The sequence below is a fragment of the Rhineura floridana genome, chromosome 3 (assembly GCF_030035675.1).
Source record: "Rhineura floridana isolate rRhiFlo1 chromosome 3, rRhiFlo1.hap2, whole genome shotgun sequence".
Classification (NCBI taxonomy): Eukaryota; Metazoa; Chordata; class Lepidosauria; order Squamata; family Rhineuridae; genus Rhineura; species Rhineura floridana.
The window spans coordinates 215,967,530-215,992,080 of NC_084482.1; the positions used below are offsets into that span (position 1 = coordinate 215,967,530).

The window sequence follows — 24,551 nt, forward strand, 5'->3', positions numbered from 1 at the left end:
GCGCTGCGCCGCGCCTGGCCCGGAGAGAGACGCAGGCGGCGGCAGAGCGAGGAGCCGTGTCTCCTTCTCTTCCCGCGGCTCCACCCGAGCGAGGGAGGGTCCCCTCCTGGGCAAGCCTCGCCCCGCGGGAGTCTCTCAGGACAAGCCAGCCCGGCCGGGGCCGAGGGGGAAAGCGGCGCGCCGGGAGGACGCTCCCTGCGCAAAGTGTCTTGGGCAAGAGGAGAAGGTTGGCCGCGGAAGGGTTAAGGAAAGTGAACTGAGCTCCTAGAGAGGAAGGGGATTTGGGGAGGGGGACGCGGGGTCCTCCCGAGCGACTTGCCCGCCACTTCCCGCCCCACCATTTCCGCTGAACTCTTTGTGTTTGGTGCTTCCCTCCCGGGATCGGGTGAGCTCTCAGTGGCGCTGTGGGGTGAAGGGGGGGGCTGGGGAAGTGAGGGGGGGAAACCAGCTCTTCAAATGGGGAGAGAAGGGGGGCAAAGCTTCTGACTGGAGGGCGGAGGGACCCCTTGATCTCGACCCCCCATACCAGCCTCTCCCCTCTGGCGCGTCTTTGCGCGGGGCCGAGCCGTGATCAGAGGGGGAGAGTCTTCCGGCCGGAGGCGAAGGCCTCGGAAAGTGGGCGCAAAAAGGGGGGGAAGGGAGTGGTGGCGCTTGGGGGGCAGGCGGGAGATGCTTTTAAAGAATTATTATAATAGTAGGAAGAAAATCGGGAGCGGAGAAAATGCCTCCGCAGAGCAGAGCTGGTGGATCCCAATTCCTGTGGGGCGCAAACCGGTGGTCTTCCCTGGCACTGCTGGGAACAGGAGGCTGCCCCTGGTGAATCTTTGATCTGCTCCCGCAAGGCAGCTCCTTAGCTGTCAGAGGAGTGGAACCTCCATGTGTAGAGGTAGTATACCAGAGAACAAACGATGCAGAATAATGTTACTTACATTTTAAATTAATTAAATACATGTCTAAATAAATGGGGGGGGAGGTATAATTTAGCTTGAAATGCGTTACACATAACTGAGCTCCATAAATTGTCACTAACCTGCAAATTAGTTGACCAGCATCTCTGTACTTGTGTGAGAGGACTTCGAAATAGTTGGGGCTGTTTAACTTAGAAGCCAAGGAATGGGAGAGAGATGATAAAGGGGTGTAAAGTTAAGAGACAGCAGATGGAGAAGTTTTCCTCCTTCCCTCATAATGCTTGAACCCAGGGCCATCCCAGGAAGCTGAACGGGGGTGGGGGTGGGAATTCAGCGCATGCTAAAAAGATGGAAGTCACCACCGCAACGTGGACGGAAGGCCAGGACTTGGACAGCTCCAAATAGGGATTAAAATATCTATCTCAGGTACTTTTCAAGTGGACCTCACAAAGTAAGATGATTACATTTTGATTTTTTTAAAATGGTTAAAATAAAATGGAAAAGATTCCTTTTTTTGTTTGTTTAAAAAGAAACTGTTACTGCCTCAGAGCAAGACGCCCGTGTGGTGAGAGCTGGGGAAGGAAGGGAGACGCCACCGTCTCTAGTTCATGAAGGACAAAGCTATTCATGCCTTCTACTAATATTATTGTTCATTGATTTATATACCGCTTAAATGCCAAAATGGCTCCTAGTGATCATGTGTCCATTACCTCCAGCACCAGCGGCTCAATGCCTCTGAATACCAGTTGCCGGGAATCACAGGTGGGAGAATTGCTGTTGCTCATGTCCTGCTTGCCGGCTTCCCAGTGGGGCATCGGTCTGGCCATTGTGAAAAAAGGATGCTGGAATGGATCTAATCTTTGGTCCAGTCCAACAGCCAACTTCTTCTTAGGCTCCCTTGAGCTGCAGAGGAAAGACTTCTGGGAGGGATACGGAACCTTCTGGTTCTCAACCAGATTGAAGGCTTTAATCCATGGAAGGAAACTCCCAAAAAGTATCCTATTTGTCTTTCTCTTTTAGCATTGAGCTAATTTCCCTTCTGGAGGGTGACCTGGTTGTTATCCAAGCTCATCCACATTTCCTCAGGGAAAGTCTTCCTCTCATGAAAGTGTTGTAATCTGCTCACCAAACAATGTTTTGGCTTTTGTAGGACTTCGTAGTACCCCAAATAAGGACAGCATTTGGCAGATGTGAGAGAAGTCTCTTGGGCCCTGTTGGAGGCTTCCTGGGAGCACAGAAATCAAAGATGGAAAAGCAAGATTCAGTTGCCCCTGAAGCAGGAAGAAGTCCATATATCATCCATGCTGAGAGCCCTGGGGTATTCTGGGAAAGAACCAGGCAGGTGATCCTGGGTGAGGAGAACACCCTTAGCTCAGATGTACAGTGCCTGCGTTTCAGACAGTTCTACTACCAAGAGGTCAACTGGCCCCGAGACATTTGCAACCAACTCCACCACCTTTGCTGTGAGTGGCTGAAGCCAGAGCGCCACACAAAGAATGAGATCTTGGACCTGGTGATCCTGGAGAAATTCCTGGCTGTCCTTCCACCGGAGATGGAGAACTGGGTGAGGGAATGTGGAGCGGAGACCACTTCCCAGGCAGTGGCCCTGGCAGAAGGTTTCCTCCTAAGCCGGGCAGAGGACAAGAAGCAGGCAGAGCAGCAGGTGAGAGAGAGTTTCATCCAGGTACTTCTAAGGGCCCCAGAATCTGAGGAGGGAAGTCTTGAAACACTCTATAATTGTCAAACCTTTTCGGGAATTCATCAATGGAGGAATTTCCTGAACTCCCCAAGACCTTTTGCCTCTATCATGAATTTTCTAATCCTGCACCCCATTCACTGCCTTCAGTATCCTCAATGTTGTTTCAGGTCAAGGGTCTGTTTGCAGAAGTGGCCACTGATTTCCTTGAATCACAGGAGGCTCCATCGGACGCCAGAGAGTGTTCCCTGCAGAGCGGGAACATTCAGGAGAGTGAGAGACTTGCCAGTTCACTCGGTAAGAATTGACTTGATCTCCCTCTGTTGATCATGCCAGAGATTCATAGGACTCTTTCATTTTCTCCTGAATCTTTGGTGGTGGGAGATGCTTCTCTGCAGCCTTTTATACATTTCATCAATGTATTTTCAGTACTGAGGATTTAAACCACTTCTTGCATTTCTGACCAAGCATCCCAATGGGAAGATTTGTTCTTTCACACAACAGAACTATAAAATGTGTAGGAAGAACCAAAATGCACATGATGGATGAAACATTTTGCAATCTCAGCATGTAGTTAGACATGCATCACTTAACCTCTGAGACATGCATGTGCTGCTGTCTTCACGCCAATTTTTCTCTCTCGCAGGTGATCAAATGAGGCCAGCAAGACCTCCTCAACCATCTCTTTTTTGTGGTGGTGGTGAAGAAGCAGCTGCTGTGGAGAAGGTAGGGGGAAGGATCAGTGGGGGGAGAGAGACTGGGGGCAGCCCGGGTGCCTCTGTCCTCTGCTCACCTCCCTGGCCTGGATGAATTTCTCTCCTTCTCTTGGCTTCTGCCAGAGCTGCCCACTAGGGAGGCTGTAAATGGCGCTCGTGGAGGTTTCTGCAGGATAGTTCTCAGCCTCCCTTCCTTGATGAGTCTTCTGGATATTGGTAGCTAATAATCTTTATGTTGTCTATAAAGAAGCAACTATTTCCTTTCCTCCCAGGGTCCCATGTCCTTTGAGGAGGTGGCTGTGTGTTTCACCGAGGAGGAGTGGGCTTTGCTGGATCCCCACCAGAGGGCGCTGCACAGGGAAGTCATGGAGGAGAATTGTCAGATTCTCACCTCTCTTGGTAAGTCTCCCAGGCTGCATAGCTGGCAACGATACCATTTAGAAAATAGAATACTGAACATTTTTGTGTAGTTCCTGTGTTTAATTTACATAATAAAAATAGTAGCAGCATTTATCTCCTGCCTTTCCTCCAGTGAGCTCAAGGTGGGGTACTGGTTCTCTCATTTTATCCTCACAACAACCCTGTCAGGCTTTTGATACCATTGACCATGGTATCCTTCTGGGCCGCCTTGGTGAGATGGGTATTGGAGGCACTGTTTTATAGAGGTTTCAATCCTATCTCCAAGGTCGCTCTCAGAGAATAGCATTTCGGCCCCCTGGCAGTTGTGCTGTGGAGTGCCACAGGGTACCATCTTGTCCCCCATGCTGTTTAACATCTATATGAAGCCCTTGGGAGCGGTCATCAGGAGGTGAGGTGTCAGCAGTATGCTGATGATACCCATCTCTATTTCTCCGTAACATCTGAATCGGGAGAGGCCGTGCAAGCCCTGGACTGCTGCCTGGACTGTGGTGGGCTGGATGAGGGCCAATAAACTGAGTCTGAATCCTAGCAAGATAGAGGTGCTGTGGGTGGGATGGTTCCCAAGTCAGGATAATTGGTCAACTGCCTGTTTTGGATGGGGTAGTAATCTCCCTGAAAGAGCAGGTTCGTAGCCTGGGGGTACTCCTGGATCCATCTTTGTCTCTAGAGGCCCAGGTGACCTCCATGGCTAGGAGTGCCTAGGAGGGCCCTTCTTGTGTTCCCCACACCTTCGCAAGCACATATGACGCGGACACGAGATAGGGCCTTTTCGGTGGCGGCCCCTAGGCTGTGGAACTCCCTTCCGAGTGAGGTGCGATCAGCTCCCTCCTTGCCGTCTTTCCGGCGACAAGTAAAGACTGTTTTATTTCAACGGGCATTTGGGATAGAGAACGACCAGGATTAAGTGTCATAGGTTTGGTGATTACATTATATGATTTTATTATTTTAAATTGTCCGCTGTTTTTAACCTATATTTTATGGTTTTAATTTTTCTCATAGTTTAATTCTTTTTTAATAATATACTCTGTTTTAATGGTGTTGTTTTTAGTTGAAAGCCACTGTGAGTCCTATTGGAAAAAGGGCGGGGTAGACATAAAGTTTATTATTATTATTATTATTTTACCAGCTTCAGCTGGTAAGACATCTGCAGCTGGTTCTGGACCAGGATAGCTTGACCACTGTTGTCCACACACTGGTAACTTCCAGGCTGGATTACTGTAATGCACTCTATGTGGGGCTGCCCTTGAGGTTGGTCCGCACAATGCGGCGGCGAGACTACTCACTGGGGCAGGGTATCATCAACATGTTACCTCACTGCTGAAAGAGTTGCACTGGCTGCCCATTTGCTACCGGGCTAAGTTCAAGGTTCTAGTTCTGGTGTACAAAGCCCTATACAGCTCGGGACTAGGATACCTGCAAGACTGTCTTACCCCTTATATACCCAGTCGATCACTGCGCTCTGCAGGTGAGGGCCTCCTGCAGATACCATCTTATCAGGAGGTCTGTTCTCCACAACATAGGAAACAGACCTTTATTGTGGCTTCACCTACCCTGTGGAATTCCCTCCCCTTAAATATTAGACAGGCACCATCTCTGTTATCTTTCAGCGTGTATTGAAGACCTTCCTCTTTCAACAAGCCTTTTAAGTTGAGACCTTATCCCAGCCTGCATCTATGTTGGAATTGCTTTTTAATATGTTCTTAAACCTTTTTAAAAAATGTTTTTAATCTTAGAAGATGTTTTGAAAGCTTTTTTTTTTAAGAAACGTTTTTAAAGATGTTTTGTTTTAATGTGTTTTAAAGTTTGTTTTTATGATGTTTTAAACTTTTTAGTGCTTTTGTTTGCCATCCTGGGCTCCTGCTGGGAGGCAGGGCGGGATATAAACCAAATACATAAATAAACCAACTACCTTGAATTTAGCCTGGTAGCTAATGGGCAGCCACTGCAATTCTTTTAGCAGCAGGTTAACATGTTAGAAATACTCTTCCCCAGTGAGCCGGCAAGCTGCTTTATGTTTCACCGCCTCCAGGTTCGAAACCAAATTCAAGGGCAGCCCCAAAAAGAGCACATTGCAGTAATCCATTCTGGAGGTCAGGCTATCCCATTCCAGCTGAGATTGTCTCTCCAAGCTCAGTCAGAGAAGTGGCTGGGAAGCAGGGTGGACGGTACACCAGTAGCAACCCTAGTTTACAGTCTCATTGGCCCTGTGCCTGTATCGACAAAGCTGGATCCAGGAGCACCCCCAGACAACAAATCTGCTCTTTCAGGGAGAGTATTACTCCATCCAAAACAGGCAGTTGACCAATTACTTGGGAACCATCCACCCACAGCCAGTCTTGCCAGGATTCAGAGTCTGTTTCTTGGCCCTCATCCAGCCCACCACCAAGTTCAGGCAATGGTCCAGGGCTTGCCCAGCCTCTCCTGTTTCAGGTGTTACTGAGAAATAGAGCTGGGTATCATCAGTGTAGTGCTGACACCTCAGCCCAAATCTCCCGATGTCCATTCCCAATGGCTTCATATGGATGATAAGCAACATTGGGGACAAGGTGGTGCCCTGCAATATCCCACAGCACAACTGCCAAGGGGCTGAAAGACAATCATCCTACACTATTCACCAAAGCTGATGTAACAGTGCCTCTGATACCCATTTCGCTAAGTCAGCTCAGAAGATACCATGGTCGATGGTATCAAAAGTCTTTATGATGACAGAAGGATGCTTTCAAGTTATATCCTGTGACCAGAGTTTTTGTCCTTGTGCCTCAGGTGCTGTTGAGACTATAGCACATATTGCTTCTGTATTGTCATTTTTATAAGGGTGTGAGGGACAGATGGTTGCACCCTGTTTTAGAATGGTTTCCTGGTAGATCTGATGCATTGCCTTAAAAGAATGTTAAATGGTAAAAGTCCTTTTGTTACTTTGAATGTTGCCAAACATTGAAACATTGTTATTGATACTAGGGCAAAAATGCTGGAAGATTAACAGATCATGGAATAATTGGTTTTGTAATGCTTGCCTGATGAAATGCAATGGTTGATGGACCAACAAACATTTTTGTGGTATCAAAAGCTGCCGAAAGATGAAATAAAAACAAGAGGTTTGCACTCCCCCTGTTCTTCCCCCCATGGGTAGTTGTCACAATTCAGTGGGTCCAGGGTGGGCTTTTCCCGAAGCGCTTGGATCACTGTCTCTTTCAGAGCATCTGGAACCACTGTTTCCTGGAAGTTGACAATGCCCTGGATCTTGTTGGACATAGAAACATAGAATCATAGAGTTGCACGGGCCATCGAGTCCATCCCCCTGCTCAATGCAGGAATCCATCTTAAAGCATACCCGACAGGTGGCTGTCCAACTGCCTCTTGAATGCCTCCAGTGTTGGAGAGCCCACCACCTCCTTAGGCAATAGGTTCCATTGTCATATGGCTCTAATAGTTAGGAACGTTTTCCTGATGTTCAGTCAAAATCTGGCTTCCTGCAACTTGAGCCCATTGCTGTGTGTCCTGCACTATGGGACGATCGAGAAGAGATCCCAGACCTCTGTGTGATAACCTTTCAAGTTCTTGAACAGTGCTATCATATCTCCCCTTATTCTTCTCTTCTCAAGGCTAAACATGCCCAGTTCTTTAAGTCTCACCTCATAGGGCTTTGTTTCTAGTCCCTTGATCATCCTCGTTGCCCTCCTCTGAACCCGTTTGTTTGTCTGTATCTTTCTTAAAGTGTGGTGTCCAGAACTGGATGCAGTACTCAAGATGAGCCCTAACAAGTGCCGAATGGAGGGGAACCAATACTTCACGTGATTTGGAAACTATACTTCTGTTAATACAGCCTAAAATAGCATTTGCCTTTTTTGCAGCCACATCACACGGTTGGCTCATGGTCAGCTTGTGATCAACAACAGTTCCACGATACTTCTCGCATGTAGTATTGCTGAGTCAAGTATCCCCCATCTTATAACTGTGCATTTGGTTTCTTTTTCCTAGGTGTAGAACTTCGCACTTACCCCTCTTAGATTTCATTCTGTTGTTTTCAGCCCAGTGCTCCAGCTTATCAAGATCCCTTTGAATTTTGCTTCTCTCTTCCAAGTGTGGAAGGAAACTCTTCACAATGAAATTTAGGAGAAGCAGTCAATTGGACAAGTTGATTGCAATAAAAGAAGATATATCAGGAGAGAGAGTAAGAAAGTCTCTCTGTGTGTGTCATAGCTACACACAGTTATATAGGCATGGCAGACAAACGTATTCCTTACCATATATGGCAAATAACATACTAGTGAGGAGGGGTCTCCAGCACATGTGATGAGCACCTTCTGTCAGTCACATACACATTCCTCCGATTCTGGCTCATTCCAGTTTAAGATGCATTCTTTAAGTGTGAAATTTTCCTTTTAACCGCAGCTTCTTTTTCTCTCAGCTGGTTAGCTCAGTGTGTTATTTCCCCATTTCCTCTACATCTTTGCTGCTACAGTTTATTATATGAGTATAAAGAATGCCGTTTAGCTTTATAAGCATGCAGATGGTTAGGGTCTCTGAGGGAGGGTCGAAACCAGTCTCCTTCCTCACAAGGTATTAACTATCCCTCCCGATTTTGTATACCCTTCCAATTTGAGAAGCTTTCCCTGCACCTCCTCATCCAAGTCATTCATAAAAATGTTGAAGAGCATTGGAGTCATGGGCCTGGCAGAACGGGGGTGGAGTGGCAAGATGGCAGAGGAGGAGGAGGAGGAGGGCTTAGAATGGACTGTTGCTTCCCATGTTGAGCCTTCAGGCATGCAAAACTCTGGGCTCCGCCCTGGGCTCCTGCTGGAAGGAAGGGTGGGGTATAAATAAAATAATAAAATAATAAGTAAATAATAAATAAAAATAAATAATATAAATAAATAAATAAACTCTTTTCAAAACTGTCTGAGTAACCTGTCCAAGCACATCGTTAGCAATATTCCGTGCAGCTGTTTTAGCATGTGGTTTAAGAATCTTCTCAAAAGTGGAATGGCTTTTCGAAAAAGACTCTGGAATATTCCCCCAAGCCCTGCCCCATACATAACAGGGGCGCCATGGTAACCCGGAAGAGCATTTCCTGCTTGGGCCCTGTAATAATTCCGGTAAAGGGTTGGGTCTCCATAAGTTTTCAGCATCACCATTTTTTAAACCATCACAGCTCTACCCTGGCGAAAGTGTAGCTTCACAATCACCTTTCCAAAACGAAATGGCACATTTTTGTTCTGATCCGTCTTTATCTCAACATTAATGGTGTCAATATGATTCTTACTCACAGGAATGTAGTGTGGTTTGTTATAAACAATGTTGACACATTCGCTATTCTGACCATGTACCGGTATGGAGCGCAATAAGGGTACATAGAAGTCCCCAACTATTTGATGCTCTACCATGTCTGTGTAAATGTACATCATGTTGAACCCTCCTGTAATGTCTGCTGTAAAGGGCAGCTGTCGTGCATGGGTGTTGGGAGACATCCCTAATAGGTAGGCTAGTTCTTCACCAGTTTTAAATGCGTAACCCTCCTCTGATTTAAGGCTAACCTTTCTAGTCACTCAGCCATAGTGTAGGACTGCATCGGGGCATTTGCCGCTCTGGTTTTGTATAATGTTGTTCATGTTTTCCAACAGTTCAGGGATGCTTGAGTAGTAGCCACATCGCAGATGGTAGGGCCATATTTTTATACCATTAGAAATTTCAAAGCTGGCATCGGAAGTTAGATTGTTCCAACTGTGTGGGTACTGTATCTCAACTAACCCGACTTCCCAAGCCCCTGGTAGATCCAGGGGCTTTGCTAGGTGAATAGTAAAGGCCGCAATGGTGTTCTGTGGAAAAACAGTCATACAAGCATTGCTAGGTAGGGTAATGTAAAAACTGCTAGTTCCCATTCTTCTGAGTAGGTTCACGACGATCAGATGCAAGTACCCAACTGTTGAACTTACTGGGCCAGCCTAACCATTTCACTAGATGATACTTTCTCCTACCCCTGTCTTTTGTTGATAAATTTTTTTCAATCCTGTACACCTCGTCCTGATTGGCATTAACCTTCTGCAATTCTTCAGAATAGAAGGAACCAACTACCGGCTCCCCAGCATAATCTTGTAACAGGAAGACGGGTCTCCCCCCTCTTCTGATGACCTGATCCACTATAAACAGTTCTGTGGTGAAATTCTGTTCGTAGCCCTTGACAAATACCCCTTTGCTTTTAGAAATCCTCACGTGGTCACCTTTACTGAATAGCTGTGGTACATCTTTTCTGTAAATGCTATCTCCATACATTGTTTTCCATACTGCCAAGGCATTAGAATGGTTAATATCAACATGCCTTGCTCTAATAGTTCTGTGAAAGCTGTGATTATAACTTTTTACGAGATGTGGCAGGACATCAATATAACTATACGTATTGTTAGCTGTAAAATACCTCCACATTTTTTATTTCAAAGTTCTGTTACATCTTTCAATGATGGCCGCTTTTACTTCATTATTGGTGGCAAAGTGGTGAACTCCATGCTGTTTTAACAAACCGCTTACAGCTCTGTTTAGAAATTCTTTGCCACGATCCGTTTGGAGCTTTCTGGGCTTTCTTTCACTCTGATTGAATATAACACTAAAAGCCTTAGAGACCGATTTGCCTGTCTTGTCTTTTAAAGGCAATGCCCATGCATACTTAGACAGAATATCTATGACTGTTAAAACGTACCTATAGTTCTTGTTGTGCTTAGAAAATTGCTGCATATCTACTAAGCCAGCCTGCCATTGGGCATCAATATCCGACACTATTGTCTTATTTCTTTTAAAACGGATTCTGACCGGTTTATGCAGCGTGTAAGTGTCCTGGTCTGAAAGTCATGTCAAAACATGTTTCCTCTGCTTTTTATGTATTACTCTGTATTACTCTGCTTTTTTGCCTCCCGAAATAGAGGATTCACACCCCCAAAGCTTCCAACCTCCCCGGGTGAGTAATATATGTTTTTTAGAATTTCTTCATGCTCATCCATATTGCTGATTGATACAAGTATGGACACAGAGTATTAAATCAAACTATTTTTATTGTTATAAAAACCTTCTGCTTTCAGGCTTCAGGCTGAGGACACACACATGAAATGCAGCAGATATTAACAGTCGGTGAACTCTTGATGTGTGGATTTTCATAATCACCATCAGGCTGCACATCTTCCTGTAGAAAAAAAAAGGCACTTTTTTTTTTAGCATTGAGGTTGCACCATACTGGAAAACAACAAGCTATTAAAACACTACTCAAAAAACACTTACCTGGGGCCCCCCATGCACCAGGTCTTCAAGTAATTCTTCTGGCAGCACATTTTCTTTATCATCCATTTCCTCCGAGGGTTGAAAAAGGACACCACCCTCCACATACTCTACAGGTTTCTTGAGTTCTTCTTTGGCTTTTGTGAAGTTCATCTTCAGATTACATCCGCAATCACACTCTTAAGAGTTCATCATGGTTTGCCAGTTCTTCTTCGGCTTTTGCAAAGTAAGTCTTCATATCACTAGAATTTGCCAGGAACATGGTTTCGGGGTCTGAATCTTGTCCAGCTGTAAACACAGCTACCGGTAAGCTTCTTGTTGAAACGGAACCTTTTTTACCGAACTGCCCAGGCTCTTTCTTTCCAAACTCTGTTTTCACATCTGCTGATGGAAATAATAAACGCCGAGGCTTTAAGAACCTCTTTGAATGCACTTTCAATGGTGCTGAAGGATAGGACAATAGTCCATAGGCTGCATGCTTGGTTAATTCCTCAGGACTCTTCGGAGTGTTAGATGCTTCCATGTTCAAGACCCAGAATGTGTTCAAAGCTCAGAACATGCCTGGGCATGCAAAATGCCTGCTCTGACCAACCCTTTCCTGATTGGTTCAAATCCTAGGCCTGATGGTTGCCATAGCAACCATGGGGCCATCTGGAGGGAGGAATGGAAATGGACGCCTTTGGGGTCCATTTCCAAAGGCAGAACATGCCTGGGCATGCATAATGCCTGCTCTGACCACCCCTTTCCTGATTGGTTCAAAGCCATGGTCTACTGGTTGCCATAGCTACAGTGAGTCCTTGGGGAGGGGGAGGGGTCCATTTCCAGAGGGGGAGGGTGGGAGGGAGGTCAGGGGAAGGTCAGGGGCCCTAAATCATAACCCCTAGGTCCACAGACGGGCTGGGATTGGTGATGTCATTTGGAAGGGGGGTAAGGGCTGGGGGCTGGGGGAAGGGTGGAGGCTAGGGGTGGGGGAGGAAGGTCAGAGGGAGGTCAGGGTCAGGGGTCACCATCCATCATTTTGACAGCAGGTGGTATTTCTATACTACTCATGTAGCCTGGCTTCCTACATTTTTATGAAGAATTTTATAATGGGCCCCATTAGAGCTGTTCCCCCCTTAGGATTCATTTTAAAGCTCTCCTGAGGAAGTTCTCTATGCTGTGGCCAAACCCATTCTTCCCAGTCCTTCTGAGGTGCAACCCATCATTTGCCAGCAGTCCATCTTCCAGGAAGCATAGCCCGTGGTCCCAGAATCCAAATCTCTCACTTCGGCACCACCTTCATAGCCTGTCATTCACCCAGAGTATTTTTCTTTCCCTTTCCACTCCTCTTCTAAGTATGGGAAGGATGGACAAGAAAACTATCAGGGCCCCAAAGTCCTTGAGTTTCCTTCCCATATCGGCAAGCTTTAATAAGCCAAGAGGCGCAAGGGTTCAGAAGATGCATTGCTGACCACACTGTTGCAAACACATTGTCCATATCATCAGGCCACATTAACTGAAACTGATCCCAAGAATTTAGAGCATATGTTTCACTGGACATCTCATTGGAGACTGCAGTAAATGTGAATATGGTGTTAAGATTGCAAAGCTGGTGAGCAAATTTACCCTTGAAATGCCTTGCAAACAATTCACAGTGGGCATTCGCAGGAGTAGATGTTAATAGACCCCAGAGAATGCGGAAAAGATCCACTGGACTCCTACTGACCATGCCTTCTTGTATGTGGAACAAAACCCAAATCGAGGGTATACCCTGCACCGTGTCATATCAGCAAGAACTGGAGACAGTCCCATGGTCGTCACAGAGGCCATGGAGTCCCAAACTGGAACACTAGAAGTAGCCTCAGCATGGATATTGAAATTGCCCATTACAATCATTATCAACTCCTCCGACAGGACGACGGCGATTCCCTCTGCTAGCTCAGTGAGAGAAACTGTTGGGCAACAGGGTGGGTGGTACTGGGGGGCATCACGCATGTCTCTCTTTCCCAAGACTCCAAAATATTTTAGCTCCTCATATTGGCTCATTGAACCCATTTTTGCATTCCTTTATTGGCAGAATCTCTCCAGTGTCAGATGTTCAGCACATCGAAAGACACTTTCACAGATCTTTTGTGAAGGACTTGGTGTTTGCTCTCCTGGTCTGTTAATATGGACTTTGTTTCTTAGGGAATGCTCTTTATAAGACAGGAATGCATGCTTGTACTTGTCTGTTTGTTTAGGGGATTACAGGGTTAACATGCCCATATTACCTGGTCTGACTGATCACATGACCTGTTCTGGGCCTCAAATATCAAGGCAGTGAAAACTCCAGATCTCTTGTCTGAAGGTAGGAAAATTAAAGGTGCTTCTGTTAAAGCCAGTGCGGTGTAGTGGTTAAGGTGTTGGACTATGACCTGGGAGACCAGGGTTCAAATCCCCACACAGCCATGAAGCTCCCTGGGTGACCTTGGGCCAGTCACTGCCTCTCAGCCTCAGAGGAAGGCAATGATAAACCCCCTCCGAATATCCCTTACCATGAAAACCCTATTCATAGGGCCACCATAAATTGGGATCGACTTGTAGGCAGTCCATTTCATTTCATTTCACTGTTTCCTGCTGTTGGTACCCTGGGCACGAATACTTCCTGCTGGCTGAATCATGGTGGGCGGTGTGACGCTCCTTCCCTGGCTCTCCCTGTCAGGTTCCTACCTGCGCGTGGTTACTGCCTGTCTCTAGGCACCACCAGGGACTCCACCAGTCCGGACCACACTCTCTTCTGGTTTACCTATCCGCTCTAGCACAGATCTCAACAGATCCCCCAGCTAGGCAACCACCAGTAACGTCCCAATACTAGTATTCCCAGAGACTCTGAATACTGGTATTGTTATTCTCTTCACCGCTGCCACCATTTGTTACAGTTCCCCTTCAGCCTTGGTCATTACCTTACCCTCCCTTCTGGTCTGTGAAACCCCAGCCAAGGATCAGGCCTTTGGTAAACCAAATTAAGTATTTATTACAGATAACAAAGCTAATAAGATTAACAAGATTTCTTCTTAAGGCACATAAGCATATGGTTTTACTCAATACTAATCCAAACTCCAACTCCCTCCTGGCAAACAACTCTCTAAACCCCACCAAACAACCGACTCAGTTCTCTTCTCCCCCCCAGATTCCACTCTCACTCTTCCTTTTATACATTCAGCCATTTTAAACACTCAGCCAATCATCTCGCATTCTACTGCCCATTCACTCCCCCTCCTCTTTCCACTTACCATGTATCTTCTAAAACAACAACACTTACCATATATACATTAATATAGGAACATCACATTCCCCCCCCCTTAAACAACAGCAGAGTAATATTCCTGTTCCAGGATTTATACGTCGCGTTAACAAATAAAAGTCTCTATGGGGAAAATGTCTTTCTTTGTTCCTCTGTCTGGTCACGTCACTGCAGTCCCAGCCACTTGCCTGGAAAGTCCATCGGCCAGTACATTGTCCTTGCCTTTTATGAACTGGAAGTCCACTTGATAGTCCTGTAGGGCCCAGGACCACCTCTGCAGCATAGTGTTATGGTTTTTCATAGTCTGCAACCATAACAAGGCCCGATGATCCGTAGTCACTGTGAATCTTCGTCCCCACACGTATGGGCGCAACTTGTTCAGTCCCCACACGACCGCTAGGCACTCCTTCTGGACCGACGAATAGTTTTTCTCCCTCGGCGTCAGCTTGCGACTCAGGTACGCCACTGGATGTCTGGTGCCTTCTCTCTCCTGCAGCAAGACGACTCCCAGCGCCAGGTCCGACGCATCTGTAGCCACGATGAATGGTTTCTCATAGTCTGGTGCTATTAATATGGGTCCTTGGCACAAGGCTTGCTTCAGTAGATCAAAAGCCTTCTGACATTCATCCGTCCATACCACACGCTCAGAACACTTCTTCTTTGTTAATTCATGCAAGGGGGTTGCTATTTCCCCAAAATTTCTCACAAACTTCCTGTAAAATCCAGCCACACCCAGAAATGCCCTTACTTGTTTTTTGGTTAAGGGGATCGGCCACGCTTGTATTGCCTCCACCTTGCTCCATAAGGGGGTGATTTTCCCACTCCCCACCTTATGTCCTAAATAGATTGCTTCCTTTAGTCCAAACTGGCATTTCTTAGCTTTTATTGTGAGGCCTGCTTTTCTTAAGGCCTCCAATACTGTTGTCAGGTGTTGGACATGCTCAGGCACCGACTTGCTAAAAATGGCCACGTCATCGATATAGGCCACTGCAAAATCTGACATGCCTCGCAACACAGTATTGATTAGCCTCTGAAATGAACTTGGTGAGTTCCTTAGTCCCATGGGTAAGGTCACAAACTCATATAACCCATCTGGTGTACTGAAGGCAGTTTTGGCTCTGGATTGCTTGTCTAGTTCCATTTGCCAAAATCCTTTACAGAGATCTAGTGTAGAGATAATGGTTGCTGCCCCCAATAACTCTAACATAGCATCTACCCTAGGCATAGGATACGCATCTGGGACAGTAATTTTATTGATTAGCCGATAATCAATGCAAAACCTGGTCGTTCCATCTTTTTTCGGAACCAGGACAATACTTGAGGCCCAGGGACTGATGGATTCCCTGATCACTCCTAATTCCAGCATATCTTCCACCTCCTTTTTGATCTCATTCAAAACTTTCCCATTCACACGGTACGGAACAGATCTGATTGGGGCATGATCTCCAGTATCAATGGAATGTATAACTATACTGGTTCGGCCAGGTTTGTTGCTAAAGAGATTCCTATAGGTTTTCAAAACTCTCAGAATCTCCTCTTTTACTTCCTCCTTCACCTCCTCTGACCATTCCACTTGATCTACCCCTCCTTTGTCTTTGCTTTCCTGTACCAAATCTGGAAGTTCAGGCCCACTTCCCTCAGGGAATAAGGTAACTTGCAACACCTTTGCATCCCTGGTATGGTAAGGCTTTAACATATTTACATGAACCACTTTGCTTTTGTTTAATTGGTCTGTGGTGATTACATATGTCACTGTGTCAAGCCTTTCTCTGATGGTATATGGTCCTTCCCAGTTAGCCTGTAATTTGTCATGTTTCCTGGGTATGAACGCCATAACCATATCTCCCACATCATACACACATTCTCTGGCTGTTCTGTCATACCAGTAACTTTGCTTCTCCTGTGTATGACTCAAATTCTCTTTCACTACTTCCATCATTGATGTTAATTTATTGCGGAATTCCAATACAAAATCTACTACAGAAGTTTTGTACTCTCCCAGAGTTCCTTCCCATGAATTTTTTAGCAGTTCCAAAGGTCCCCTCACTTTTCTAGTAAACATTAGTTCAAAGGGTGAGAAGCCTGTTGACTCCTGAGGGACTTCTCGGTATGCAAATAAGAAGCATCCCAAACGTTCATCCCAGTCTTGTGGGTGATCTTGAACATAGCTTCTTATCATGCCCTTCAAAACTCCATTGAATCTCTCAGTTAACCCATTAGTGGCGGGATGGTAAGTAGTGGTCTTTAGATGTTTTAGACCACAACATTTCCACATACATTGCATCACTTCTCCCATGAATACACTGCCTTGATCTGTCAGCACTTCATGAGGGAAACCCAGCCTCATAAAGATTTTTAATAAAGCCTCTGCCACTACAGGGGCTTCCACGGATCTCAGTGCTTCTGCGTCTGGGTACCTGGTGGCAAAATCCACCACCACCACTAGATATTTCTTGCCATGCCTTGTGGGTTTGGAAAAAGGGCCCACCAAATCTATTCCCACTCTATGAAAGGGTTGTCCAATTATAGGAAGGGGCTTTAAGGGTGCCTTGGTCTTTACTCCACTCTTTCCCACCTTTTGGCATATTCCACAAGATAGACAATGTTGTTTTACATCCTTGGAGATATTTGGCCAATAATAATGTGCAGCCAATCTCCTCTTGGTCTTTTTTATTCCCAGATGTCCTGCACATGGGACATCGTGGGCTACCTCTAGCAATCTGGTTCTGTATTTGCTAGGTACTATCAATTGCTTCACTGGTTCACATTCATCCTTTCTCTCAGCAGGCATCCACAGTCTATATAAAATCCCATTCTCACACACAACTTGATTCCTCAGTTTGTCAGTGAAAGGAATCTGTTGGGTCAGGGCTTGTTCCTTTACCTGCTTCAAACTTATATCTTTATGCAGCTCTTCCCTGAATTGATCTGCTTCTTCCCCAGAGACCACTTGATACAGTTTGTCTTCTTCAGCAGGCCTGCTAGTGGTTGCTATGGTGACCTGAGGCTGGTTAACAGATTCCACCCTGTTTGTTTCAGCCCCCCTTAATATGGCTTCTTTTTCTCTGCCAATTTGCTGTCTGGTCACTACATAGATCTTTCCTTGGGCGCCCATTACATCCCTTCCCAGTATTACTGGTTCTTGTTGCTGGGCATTAATGCCTACTTTATATCGGCCCTCTCGGCCTCTCCAAGTCATTTCCACCAGGGCCACAGGCAAACTTTCTGGTTGACCCCTCACTCCTTGGATAGTCACTGTTTCCTGAGGTAATATTTCTTCAGATTTTATTAAATCTGGCCTCAGTAATGTCTGAGCGGCACCAGTATCAAGCAATGCCCAATAATTTGCCCCTTGTACTCTCACTTCCTCTCTCAGACTTGAATCAAGGTCTGTTACTTCTGTCCAGTTTATCTGGCAAAACTGAACCTTTTTCGCTGTTTCTAAAGCCTTGGGCTCTGTTTTCACTGCTCTTGTCTGAGCAGGATTACTAATGGGATTGGCAACCTCACATTGAAAACGTAGGTGCCCTGGTCTACCACATTTGTAGCATAATTTCTCCTCACTTTTAGGGTACACAGATCCACTCTGGGGTGTCCTGTGCCCTTCAGATTTTACTGGAGGACTCACTCGCTGTGGTACCACATCCCTTCTGCCAGCACTATATGGTCTGGGTTTAAACTCTCTTGATGTTTTCCCCACCCAGCCAGTTCTATTGGAGGCGAAGTGATCCGCCATCTCTGCGGCCTTCTGCACAGATGTAGGGGAACGGTCTTTGACCAGGAGCCTTATTTCTGGTGGTAACTGATGGTATAATTGATCCAGTATCATGAGGCTTTTCACCTCTTCCACTGACTGAGCTTTGGCACTACTCATCCACTTTCCAAATATATCCATCAACTTTGCTCCCAGTTCCACAAAAGACCTCCCTGTCTGTATCTGGCAGTTTCTGAAAAGCTTTCTAAAATAATCAGGCCCCAGTCTGAATCTTTTAAACACTGCTTCTTTGAATTCAGCATAGGTGACGGGCTTGTCTGAGGGGAAATATTGGTATACCTCAGCCAATTCCCCTTTAATCAGGTTCGATAAATACTGCATGTATTTATCTTCAGGTAGCCCCCACAACTGAGCTGCTTTTTCAAAGGTGCTGAGGTAAATTTGAGGATCTTGACCAGGCTCATAGACAGCAAAGTCCTTTGGAGTAATTTTTATTTTTGCTCCATCTCTCTCTTTCCTTGCCTCCTCAGAGTGAAATTTGTCTCTATCAAATTTTAACTTTTCTACTTTTAATTCAGCATCCAATGCTCGTTGCTTCTCCCTCTCCTCAAACCCCAATCTCATTCTCTCAATTTCCAACTCCCTCTGTTTTTCCTTCTCTGCACCTTCCATCCTCAATCTCTCAGCTTCCAACTCCCGCTGTTTATCTTTTTCCTCAGCCTCCATCCTCAATCTCTCAGCTTCCAACTCTCTCTGCTTGTCTTTTTCCTCAGCCTCCATCCTCAATCTCTCAGCTTCCAACTCTCTCTGTTTTTCCTTCTCTGCACCTTCCATCCTCAACTTCTCTCTCAAGTACTCTATATAAGCGGGATTGCTTAAATATCCTTCTGGGGTCTCTTCCCTGACAGGTTGTTTTTGCTGGGCAGTAGCAAATCCTATAAGTGCTACCCTCAATTCATCTACCCCTTTACCCTCGTGAGGTAAATTGAATGTTATGCACTTCTCCACCAGCTCCTCTCTTTTCATTTTTATGTATTCAGCCATGGTGTTTGAGTTCACTCACTCCTTGCCACACACTCTTTGCCAGTCACTCTCACAAGAAATCTTGTTTTGTTATTTCTGTTTGCCACACCACTGTTCTGGATTCTCTAGTATTCGTATCTCACTGCTACAGCCAACACCTGTGACGTAGTCTCCTTTGTCACCACGTGTCTTTGGGACTCTCTTTGGTTCGTATCTGGATTCTCTGTTGTTCGTATCCCACCGCTACTGACACCACCTGTGACGCTCCTTCCCTGGCTCTCCCTGTCAGGTTCCTACCTGCGCGTGGTTACTGCCTGTCTCTAGGCACCACCAGGGACTCCACCAGTCCGGACCGCACTCTCTTCTGGTTTACCTATCCACTCTAGCACAGATCTCAACAGATCCCCCTGCTAGGCAACCACCAGTAACGTCCCAATACTAGTATTCCCAGAGACTCTGAATACTGGTATTGTTATTCTCTTCACCGCTGCCACCATTTGTTACAGTTCCCCTTCAGCCTTGGTCATTACCTTACCCTCCCTTCTGGTCTGTGAAACCCCAGCCAAGGATCAGGCCTTTGGTAAACCAAATTAAGTATTTATTACAGATAACAAAGCTAATAAGATTAACAAGATTTCTTCTTAAGGCACATAAGCATATGGTTTTACTCAATACTAATCCGAACTCCACCTCCCTCCTGGCAAACAACTCTCTAAACCCCACCAAACAACCCACTCAGTTCTCTTCTCCCCCCCCAGATTCCACTCTCACTCTTCCTTTTATACATTCAGCCATTTCAAACACTCAGCCAATCATCTCGCATTCTACTGCCCATTCACTCCCCCTCCTCTTTCACTCCACTTACCATGTATCTTCTAAAACAACAACACTTACCATATATACATTAATATAGGAACATCACAGGCGGAGCCTATGATTAACAAGGACAGTTTTTATGGAGGAATAGCCATTCTGGAGTTCTTTAGGTGAGCTTCCACTGTAGGAAGGTGTCTGGGAGTTAGGAAAAAAATTGCTGAGTCTGGAAGGAAGGCTTTAAGGAACAAAAGCTGCTACTCGAGAGTAAGATTCTCTTGAGTGCCTGGCCTGTTCAAACTAGGATAAGTCAATTGCGTCCATCCAGTTATAATTTGTTTTAGCTGCACAATGATATTCTGGATTTCCTGTAATTTTTTTCTACGTTACAAGTGGTGACATATTGCATATCTTTCTGCATGTCTCATATTTTTGTTTCTACTCCTTAATTGTTTATAAACCTTGTGTGGTCTTTCCTTAATGACATCACTCACACCTGAAACCATTATACCATGCTCCCTCCAGAGGCTTCAGAGGCAACCCAGGGAAAGTTGGAGACTGTTTGATAAGTGGCAGCCTCCTTAAATGCTGTAATTCCTTATCTGGTGAAAGTGAGAACCTCAAAAGTAGTGCGGGAGGGTGAAAGAGAGGGGTATACTCTCTGCAGCCGGATCTCCCTTCCCCAGGTAGCCAGGGACCCTGGGTGGCTGGGTGCGGCCATCACATACTTAACTGGAGAATTAAGTGTTTCATCTTGGGATATGGTGCTCCCCAGTGGCATGCCCTGACAGTGAATGACAGGTTGTCCCATTTTCTTAATCATATTTCTATCCTGCCATTGCTCCATACAGTTCAACAGAGAATGCACAGGGTTGTTCTGCATCACAACCCTATCAAGTAAGCTAGGCTTCATGAGTGATTCCGGAGGTCCACCCACTGACCTTGATGTCTGAGCTGGAAGCTGAGCTCTGGGCTCCAGACACTCAGTCAAATAGCCTATAGAACACCAGCTGTTTGTTTAGCTGTTACCAGCAGCCACTAGATGGATGGTAGGTTTTGCCTCCCCGTTAAGGCTTTTCAGTTGTTCCATTATCAAAAGCATTGTGTGTGGTTGTTTATTGATTTTAGGCTCCCCCAAGCTCTTAATAGTTTTCTTTCTTCTGTGAACAGGTTATGAATGGGAAGCCGAGAATCAGGGAGAACGACACAGGGTGTTCCCTGAAAGAGCCACATGTATTAAGGGGGAGCAACAGAGAAGGAGAACTGTAGAAGAAGAGAAAAGGAGGAATAAACCCCCTACTCCTCAGGGCAGTGACTGCCAACAAATCCTGGTCCAAGAAAAAATGGAAAAAAGGAAAGAAACTAATACAAAGTTCACTACACATCAAAGAACTCAAACAGTGGAGAAACCATATAAATGCTTAGAGTGCGGAAAGAGCTTCCGTCAGAAGGCAGACCTCACTCCTCATCAAAGAATACACACAGGAGAGAAACCATATATATGCTCTGAATGTGGAAAGAGCTTCCGTCAGCAGGGACATCTCACTTCTCATCAAAGTATTCACACTGGGGATAAACCATTTAAATGCCTGGAGTGTGGAAAGAACTTCACACGTAAAGATAGTCTCACTACTCATCAAATTATTCACACAGGGGATAAACCATTTAAATGTTTGGAGTGTGGAAAGAGCTTCTTTTGGAAGGCAGACCTCACTATTCATCAAAGAATTCACACAGGGGAGAAACCATATAAATGCTCTGAATGTGGAAAGAGCTTCATTAGAAAGTCTCATCTCACTGCTCATCAAACAATACACACAGGAGAGGAACCATTTAAATGCTTGGAGTGTGGAAAGAGCTTCTGTCTGAAGACAAATCTCACTATTCATCAAAGAATTCACACAGGGGAGAAACGATTTAAATGCTTGGCATGTGGAAAGAGCTTCTTTTGGAAGGCAGACCTCAGTATTCATCTAAGAATTCACACAGGGGAGAAACCATTTAAATGCTCTGAATGTGGAAGGAGCTTTATTAGAAAGTCTCATCTCACTTCTCATCAAACAAGACACACAGGGGAGAAACCATTTAAATGCTTGGAGTGTGGAAAGAGCTTCACATGTAAGGGTAGTCTCACTACTCATCAAAGAATTCATACAGGAGATAAACCATTTAAATGTCTGGAGTGTGGAAAGAGTTTCTTTTGGAAGATAGAGCTCACTACTCATCAAAGAATTCACAGAGGGGAGAAACCATATAAATGCTCTGAATGTGGAAAGAGCTTCATTATAAAGTCTCATCTCAATTCTCATCAAACAAGACACACAGGGGAGAAACCATTTAAATGCTTGGAGTGTGGAAAGAGCTTCTGTCTGAAGACAAATCTCACATTTCATCAAAGAATTCACACAGGGGATAAACTATTTAAATGTTTGGAGTGTGGAAAGAGCTTCTTTTGGAAGACAGACCTCACTACGCATCAAAGAATTCACACAGGCGAGAAACCATATAAATGCTCTGAATGTGGAAAGAGCTTCTGTCAGAAAACAGACCTCGCTCCTCATCAAAGAATACACACAGGAGAGAAACCATATAAATGCTCTGAATGTGGAAAGAGCTTCCGTCAGCAGGCACACCTCACTACTCATCAAAGAATTCACACAGGGGAGAAACCATTTAAATGCTTGGAGTGTGGAAAGAGCTTCACACGTAAGGGTAGTCTCACTACTCATCAAAGAATTCACACAGGGGATAAACCATTTAAATGTTTGGAGTGTGGAAAGAGCTTCTTTTGGAAGACTGACCTCACTACTCATCAAAGAATTCACACAGGGGAGAAACCATATAAATGCTCTGATTGTGGAAAGACCTTCCGTCAGAAGACACATCTCACTTCTCATCAAACAATACACACAGCAGAGGAGCCATTTAAATGCTTGGAGTGTGGAAAGAGCTTCTGCCTGAATAAAAACCTCAGGTTTCATCAAAGAATTCACACAGGGGAGAAACCATATAAATGCTCTGAATGTGGAAAGACCTTCCGTCAGAAGACACATCTCACTTCTCATCAAAGAATTCACACAGGGGAGAAACCATACAGTTGTTTGGAGTGTGGAAAGAGCTTCACACAGAAGATGAGTCTCATTTCGCATCAGTGTATTCACATGGGAGAAACCATTTAAATGCTTGAAGTGTGGAAAATTTTTTTATCAGAAGGTATATTTCATTTTGCATGAAAGAATTCATACAGAGGAGCAACCATAGAAATGCATACAGTTCTTATCGATGAATTCACAAGGGAGAAACTGAATAAATGCTTGCCAATTGGACACACCACGTTTCTCATCAAAAATGCCACGCTTATGAAAAGTTATAGAGGAGGGACAGTATAGAAGAGGGTTGAATATGAAATATGATTCTGTTACTATTTAACCCTCATTTCAGATTGGAGATGGGGTGGTGGGGGATGTGGCCTGGATGATGGCACATGGCTTGTCCGGGGATCTGAGAACCAGATGGTGAGGGCTTGAAACCCACATTCATCTCCCAAGCCTAGGGTTCCTCAAACCTGCTATAGATACAGATTAACACATACCACTCCACCACATCCACTCCGAGAAAGCCCATGCCCATGAAAAAAATTGAAGATTTTATTATCTTCTCAATGGGCGTAAATAAAGGGGTCTATCACAAGGGGTTTCTAAGAGCCTTGGTTAGACCTGAGTGGAATAGTAGAATTCACCCCCACAATGAGGTTTGTAAGAGTTTTCCATTGCAATACTGCATCCTGTTTTGCTCTGAGGAGGCTGGAATTGAGAAGTATAGCATCACATTGGAGTATGTGCATGTGTGTGTAAGCCTAAAATGCAAAATATATTCAGCCTCAGAGTTTTGACATAGATTAATATCTGATTAGGTAGGAGGGCATGGGTTTTGGAAGTGTATAAAGGACTGTGCACACCAGGAAATTATGTTGCTCCCTGACCATAGAGACAACTGTGTTGTCTCAGCCTAACTCTTAGGCCCAGAAGCCTGGGCATTGCTTTTGGGGAAAGGGGTGTGTTCCTCTGCTAAGTTCTTCTGCTGGCAGAGTATCAAGGATTACCTCAGTGCTTGCAAGAATCCATTTTTGGTAGCTTTGCTGTCTGAAAGTGAGTGTGTGTGTATGCTTGCATTTTCTCTTTTCCACTTTTAATAAAGCATTTATACCTCATGTTGTGGTTTTAGCATTTTTTCCTATAAATCAAAGTCGTGAATTGGAAGGAGAGGTGTTTTGGCTGACAGAGTGGAGGCTAAGGTTCTTTGGCCTCTGGGCTGGCAGTGAGTTCTCCTGAGTAGTGAACAGGAATTGAATGCAAGAACAAGCAGGTCCTTGTTCAACCCTCTAACCGTGATGTCACACTGACTCTCATGCTTCATGCATCTGATGAAGCAGGCTGTAGTCAACAAAAGACTATAATAAATTTGCAAGTCTTGATAGTGCTACAAGACTTTCTGTTGTATTCAATCAGTTCAGTCATTAAAGCAGGGTTGGGGAACCTATAGCCCAACAGATGATGTTGGACTACAGCTCCCAGCATCCATGGTGATTGGCTATGCTGGCTGGGGCTGATGGGAGTTCGAGTCCGACAGCACCTGGAGCACTGCAGGTTCCCCAATTCTGCATTAAAGTTAGTCTTCCAGGTCTTCAGAGATAATTCTTTCATTATTGCTGTAAAGAATGTTTGAAAGGCACCTAGTA

At 45.2% G+C, this 24,551-nt stretch overlaps 1 protein-coding gene across 6 annotated transcripts; it reads left to right on the plus strand.

The window, feature by feature from the left end:
- On the plus strand, positions 1 to 24,010 carry LOC133381564 (zinc finger protein 160-like). 6 transcript variants are annotated; one of them, XM_061620823.1, is made up of 6 exons: positions 1 to 226; positions 2,059 to 2,571; positions 2,775 to 2,901; positions 3,251 to 3,330; positions 3,593 to 3,719; positions 20,984 to 24,010. In XM_061620823.1, the coding sequence occupies exons 2-6, from the start codon at positions 2,155 to 2,157 to the stop codon at positions 22,990 to 22,992; spliced, it is 2,760 nt and encodes a 919-aa protein (XP_061476807.1). In that variant the 5' UTR covers positions 1 to 226; positions 2,059 to 2,154; the 3' UTR covers positions 22,993 to 24,010. The 6 variants fall into 6 exon arrangements, with proteins under 6 accessions (XP_061476807.1, XP_061476804.1, XP_061476805.1 ...); XM_061620820.1 differs by lacking the exon at positions 1 to 226 and adding an exon at positions 260 to 385; XM_061620821.1 differs by lacking the exon at positions 1 to 226 and adding an exon at positions 493 to 1,359.
- Positions 24,011 to 24,551: the final 541 nt, after the last annotated feature.

Bases quoted from the DNA above. Each gene is read 5' to 3' on its own strand.
- LOC133381564 (XM_061620823.1), top strand. From the start codon at position 2,155: ATGGAAAAGCAAGATTCAGTTGCCCCTGAAGCAGGAAGAAGTCCATAT. The intron at 2,902-3,250 runs GTAAGAATTGAC...TCTCTCTCGCAG, and splicing joins GAGACTTGCCAGTTCACTCG to GTGATCAAATGAGGCCAGCA. The intron at 3,720-20,983 runs GTAAGTCTCCCA...TTCTGTGAACAG, and splicing joins TCAGATTCTCACCTCTCTTG to GTTATGAATGGGAAGCCGAG.